The sequence below is a fragment of the Exophiala aquamarina genome (assembly GCF_000709125.1).
Source record: "Exophiala aquamarina CBS 119918 chromosome Unknown aczIA-supercont1.71, whole genome shotgun sequence".
Classification (NCBI taxonomy): Eukaryota; Fungi; Ascomycota; class Eurotiomycetes; order Chaetothyriales; family Herpotrichiellaceae; genus Exophiala; species Exophiala aquamarina.
Genome location: NW_013550517.1, coordinates 5,667 through 11,991, shown reverse-complemented (window position 1 = coordinate 11,991; position 6,325 = coordinate 5,667). Strand labels below are relative to the sequence as shown.

At 51.4% G+C, this 6,325-nt stretch overlaps 1 protein-coding gene across 1 annotated transcript; it reads right to left on the bottom strand.

Annotated features, from left to right (window-relative positions):
- Positions 1-4,977: 4,977 nt before the first annotated feature.
- On the bottom strand, positions 4,978-5,455 carry A1O9_13115 (uncharacterized protein; the record flags this gene model as incomplete). Its single annotated transcript, XM_013397969.1, has 2 exons — positions 4,978-5,292; positions 5,345-5,455. 2 exons carry the CDS (start codon positions 5,453-5,455, stop codon positions 4,978-4,980), a joined length of 426 nt encoding a protein of 141 aa, XP_013253423.1.
- Positions 5,456-6,325: the final 870 nt, after the last annotated feature.

Below are 6,325 nucleotides of genomic sequence, written 5' to 3'. Positions count from 1 at the left end.
GTTGTCGAGCTCCTCTCGGCACTCGGAGACAGCGCGACTGTTTCTCTGAGAGTTCCCAGCGGACACCACGTGGAGGTGGGAGCTCGTCGTCCGCCGCTACGTAACACCTTTTCCTAGATGTAAGTTAAGTTAGTAGTTACAGTATCCGAAATCAAACAAGATAGGCAGGAGTGCTCGATGGTAGTTACGTGGTAGAATAACACTGTAGGGCATTCTCACTATATGTCTAACATGCTGAGGCCGGGGCCTCTTCTGACCCCAACCCTATTTCGAATCCAAGACTGAATTTGTATGTGAAAAGAAAAACAGCCAGGTGATCGCCCCGCGTAAGCAGTTTACCAATTAGTACGCGGAGACTACTATTCGTTGGCATACTGTACTCATTGCACGGCTCATACAGTACAGAATAGAGTAGATGGACCCTCGGGTTTCATGTAGATTTAGCATTGATCGAGTCCTTCTCCTCCGAACGGGTTGCTTCCATTAATTACTGTAGTACATAACGAGAAGTTTTGTTGGAAGTCGCAACCTACCTTCTTCATAGCTAGGCAACCGACTCTGAAGTTTCTCCCTGTCTCTCTCGTTTAATGCTTCTATCTCAGCTCGCATTCTGTCATTTTCAGACTTAGCGATCGCCGCTTGCCTTTCTTTCTGCAACTTTGTTTTGGGACGTAGCAAAATCATATGTATAGACGTAAAATTGAGTTTGCCCTGAGCGCTGTAGATGGATGCTATGGAAGGAAGAGAGGAGCGAGGAAAAGTCAGAGACCCTTTCAAGATCTCCACAGTAATTCGAAAAGAGTGTGAGGAAGATTGCGCTCGCAAGTCAGCCTGGCTGTTGCCCTTTTAACCCAATAACTTTTTTCTGGTTTCAAGCCATGATTGGCCACTTGATTGTAAGACTACTTTGTACATCAGAGCTGCCATGGTGCCACGCCGCTCACCGCCAAGGCAAGGGAGTTTGACGCTTATGCTAATTTAATGGGCATCATCGTCTCTGATCCTTGTTCAAGGGAATCCGGCCGAGCTAAATTCTTGTTGAAGAACCCGGTGTGGTCTCTAAATTTATAGTACAGTATGATGTGGCTGAATACTTAGCCTGATCAGACTGACATGGCACACCGCTATTTGAGGCCCGCGGTACCGCCTCACTTTACAAATGAGCATTGCTCCCTCTGGCGTATCTTCCTTAACAAATACGTTAAGCTGGTCCCTCGATCGGGCGCAAATAGTGAAGAAAGGTAAAGGGGGAAACCATGGAGGACATAGTAGTAGCTCAAGAAATGTGGGAGACGGAACAAGCGGACCCTGAATGGTTGTCTTTCAAGAAATATGGGTGAGAATGGGTTGTAGAACCAAGGTGTGAGGTAGATCTCATTTAGAACGGTGCAAGTTGTAACTTATAGGATAAAAGGCGGAGATTTGAAGGTGAAGCCTTACGCAAGAACAAAGGGTTGGAAGTGATATCGAATCACCACTAGAGGTACGTGTTATGAATCGAACCGTATGGCCGAGGGCCGAGGCCATACGTCACAGCATCCATCGTTAACGGGGAGATAACAGGTAAGCATCTCATAGTGTTCATTGAGAACCCTGATTGTCCGACTATAGACTTAAGTTGACCACAAAGGCCCTATCTAATGTTGGATACTGTAAAGGAGCGTCCTCATATAACCTTTACAGATCCACAGGGCCATCTCCCGGTCACGTGACGTAGCCTCGTTCTCCAGCACGGTTTCTTGACGGCGCAGCGCCACATTACTCACTGAAGAAGATCTTCCACTGACGAACAGCTTGAAAATCCCCTACGTGCTTCGTTCCTTCACCGAACCTTTGCTGCGCGTGCGATATTAGCTAGACCCCTTCAGTACGCTACGATCTGAGGCTGTATTTGCTGCCATAACTTGTGTCCGGATCTTGAGGCGCACTTTCTACAAGGAATAAGTGGTGTCCAACAATCTCTACTGGCTAAATCAAAAGTGCCTGGCATCGAACTACTCTACTGTACAGGCGTGCGTCTTCTAACTCGCTACAACTCCATAATCTGACCCCTCCAACGAAGGGAGAAAACTCGACACTCTCCTTCTCTCGTCCATCAGGCCATGCCCCCGAGTACTCACACCACGGAACATCAAGCCAGCCAGGTTCCCGGCGGCGGGAACCAGCCTTCGGACCCGTCGGGTAACTCAAAGAGCTTTCCATCGCCGACTGATCAACTTATCAGCCTCACCTCGCCCAAGAGGGCCAACCACGCTCGGCGGAAGAATCGACGACCGACGACCTCGCGAATTCCGCAACGCGAGAACGATACAAGAATTGAATTGATCGTCAATTCAATCCACGTCCCTTGGCAGAGCCAAAACCATGACCGGTGCTCACATCCTGATGGGGGGCAGCCAAAGTGACGCCAAGGGATCTCAGGAGGTACGTTGACACCAAAAAGAAGACCCGAGCAATGTCAATGGCTGTCCCGCGGCGTGCGAAATTGGCGTCCTTCGACCAAAAACTTCCGCCCTCGATTCCGAAGAAAAGATACCCTTTCTCTTGCTCCCCTGATATGGCTGTTCCCATAATGACCTACAGGACCAGGATCCAGAGATTTAAATTACAGCATGAAAGGCGCGGCGGGCTGGACGGTGAGCCTACCGAATTTCCTTGCTCATCTCAAAACCGTGTGTCCGGGCCGTTTCGACATCGAGAGGGTCGACTCCGTGGGTCCTCTGTACTGTATATATTCACGCTCTGGTGATATCCTCTCCCGTTGACACTATCCATCTGTTCAGACAATTCCCGGTCGAGACGCTTTTGCGATGGCGACTTGTAGCTCGAACGCCACGGTGACGGCCGTGGCGATCAACGCGTAAGTGCGGTCCATATCCCGAGAGGTTTCGTCCTAATTCCCCGACAGTCACGGAGACATTGTTGCAATTGTCAGGGACGGCTTCAAGGAACAGATCCATTTCCAACCAAATTTTGACGGTTGGGATGGGGAGAGATTGTGGGTAGCCCTCCAGCAACCTTTTAACGACCCCATTTCATGTCTGGCCGCAGGTGAAGAGTCGTACTTTGTTGGTCAAGCCACCGGTGCGTTATTTATCTTCGACCGGAAGCAGTTTAAAAAGCCGAGGCGCTTCACCCCAGCCTTCAAATGCATGCAATTCACTGCACCCCTCACCTCAATTGACGAGATCGATCCAAGCGTCCTCCTCATCGCAGTCCCTCATGAGATAACGACCGCACGGACCCCCATAAATGATGGACATAAATTCAGCCTATCCGCGCCCTTTGCCTCGCAGAGCATCACAATAAGCTGCGCTCGGCGCGTCGACCTCAGTGATGGCGCCGTCATCGTGGCCGTCGGCCTTGATGGTGAGGGGCGGCTCTACGTCCGATCTGCGAAATGGAACGGTGACTCCATGAGCGGTCTACGATGGGAAACAGTCGTTCGAGAGGAGCGGGTTCCGGAACCCGTCGATGACTTGAACGGACTCGTGACGGCGGTCAGTGGCGTGACTGGTGTGCGCTTGCTATCTCGGCAGGGCCGCCTCGTTGTCTCAACACGGGAAAGCCTGGTCATGCTCGATCTCGCCGAGCCTGGACTTGGACCTCGGATATCGTCGCCAGACGCCGCTTCTCCTTGGTCGATGGGTGCCTCGAGGTCCAAGATTGCGATCGCCCGCATGTTCGCGGATGACAGTGGGAAACTGATGACCCGAGCCCTGGATGGAGCGCATGAAGATGTGCCGAAAGACCTCGGGATTTCGAAAGAAGACATCCTCAGTATGACTGAACGGGGGATGGAGGCGACATAGGATTCATTTCTGGTGAGAGTGACGGACCCTATTCTTTGGAAGACCAAGCACAACCCGGTAGAGAGGCACTCGACGAAAGCTCCGCAGCCTCGGTAGCGTGCACTTTCTGACAAGGTGAGCCGGGCGAACGCGGACGTGATGGCGCGGCGGCGAGAGGAATTATAAAGAGGCAATTGCGAGCAGTATTCGAAAGGGTGACAGTGGCGGTCGCGTCGTTCTTGATAGAGTGGATACAAGAGTTGACCAGAGTATGACAAGAGGGAATAACGATTCGTCGGACTGTATTCTGAAATGTAGTGTATTGGGGCTCGAGGCGCTTAGTCATGAAAAAAAAACAAAAGAGAGAAGGGGCCTTGGCATGGAAGAACAAGCAAGTAAGGAGAAAAGCAGGCAGGACAAGGAGACAAGCAACACAACGCAGGAGAGCATGCGTTGAGTATTAAACAGCAGTCATGAGAGCATAGTTTGCAGAATTAAGAGGTATCAGATTGCTGACGAAGTTGACTACGAATAGTCCTATCTAGGGTAGTGAGCGTGAATATATAATGCTAGCTTGGAGTGCGGGCCGTGGACTGTGAGCGCTCCATCGGCTAACCTCCCTTCCTTGGTGCGGGCACCATGACCCCGGGCGACCTTCCAGTGAGCTGATTCAGTTTTTGCTAGGTTTTATCTCCCAAAAGGTCAATCAGATTCCCCTGCGCCTTTTTTTTCGCTCTCTGCTCCTTTGCGTCTTGAATTTGTGCTCTCCTCTCTTCCTTCTGTCTGTCTCGCTCCATTTCTGCCTTCTTCAGCGCATCCTCGTCGGCTTTCCGACATGCAGCATCCCACCCTGTTTCCGTTATGTTTTATTAGATATACATTCTCATCTGGGATAGGGAGGATACTTCTAGTCGTACATCGAAATTTAGGCTCCTCGGCAGCGACTGGCATAATTTAGAGTAAAATTGGTGGTATAATGAGAAGTCTTTCAAGCGACCAAAAGTGTATTGTGTCCTTCAATTCCGAGCCCTATGTTTTCTTTTGTAGCTTGGAAGCAGTGCCCAGCAACTCTTCCTTACCATGTCACCGACCAGCACAGTAGACAGCGCATACGGTGGAGGCAGACAAAGAGCTATTATAGTGATGGATGATCGTGGGTGGGGCTATCGGATTGGGGCCACTATCGCTAAGGACGAGCAACGTGTTGGGTTTTGATTCGGGCAAAATTGCTAGTTAGCTGTAGGAGGACATCCCAGTTCGTTTGGAGGGCCGTCACAAGGCGGGGAGGTCGATGTGTCGTAAACTGCGCCACAGTCGCTGGGACCTTGCCATAGGTCGCCTTATCGCTGCCATGATGCGGTGTGCCGAGGAAGATAAGGCCCAGCGTAGCATCATTGATCGATCGGTATAATGATTCCAACTTGGCTTGGAGTAGAGCCTCGAAATAAGTTAGCCCACAATTCCTCCAAGGCAGTGTGCGCATGAGAGGACGTTGAAGCTCCTACCACAGCGTCAGTATCTTATCCACACTGCGGTACTTTTGATCCGTGCACCTCCGGCTCGTCTCTCTTGTCCACCAAGCTCGACAATGGGCTTTTGGCATGGTCGATCACCTCTGCCGTCGACTCTCCGAAGGCTGCGGCCGCATTGTAGCTGAAGCTCATGACGCGCATCAGGGATCTGCTTGGGAAGGTGCGTTCCACGATGTCCTCGGGTTTTGTGCCGGTTTTATGTACAGTCTGTCAATGAGCAGCGTTTTCCCAGAAGCAGAAACCCCGATCGGCCAAAAGAAAACGGAAACGAAAACGAACAAAAGGACCCTGTTTTTGGGATTTTGGTCAACAAGTGGTGACCAATATTTATAGGTTTCGGTATGAGAAATACAGCCCTATCATTTTCACGTATCGTCCCTCAGGAAAACATTTTTTAGGAGATCATTATATTATGTAGCAGTACATAGCAGTGATAGGCACTGAATTACACACGTCGATCAGCCCCGGCTCCTCCACCACAAGACCATCAAACGCGTTCCCTCCGCCAGGAGGTCTGCCATGTCTCGCATGGTTCCGCGGAGATAATGGATCGTGGGTCTCGCGCGAAACAGCAGCTGTGTTTGTTCTCGAGGATGGGGCGATCATCGCATAAAGCGCGTAGAAGAGTGGAAGGACCGGTTCGGTATCACCACATCGCTCAAGACAGCCAAGGACTGACGTGAACCCGACCACCACGAGCCGTAGTCCAATGGTGTCTCAAGCAACTGTTCATATGAAGATGGGATTCGCAGAGGCCGAATATTGTCTTTGGACTCTTTGTTCTTCTGCCTCCTCTGGTCTTCCCACCTCGTCGGGGCCATGCGCTCCCGCCGATGCCGGTGGGAACGGTGAATGCCCCATCGCGTCGGCGGCAGCAATGCGCGTGTGCGAGGGTTGCCCAGGCCCTCGACATGTGATTGCCACCTTGGCCCGGGCGACGGTATCACCACCCGGCCCCGGCGTGGGGTAGCAGCTGCTGGATTCCGCAAGACGGCAAGTACT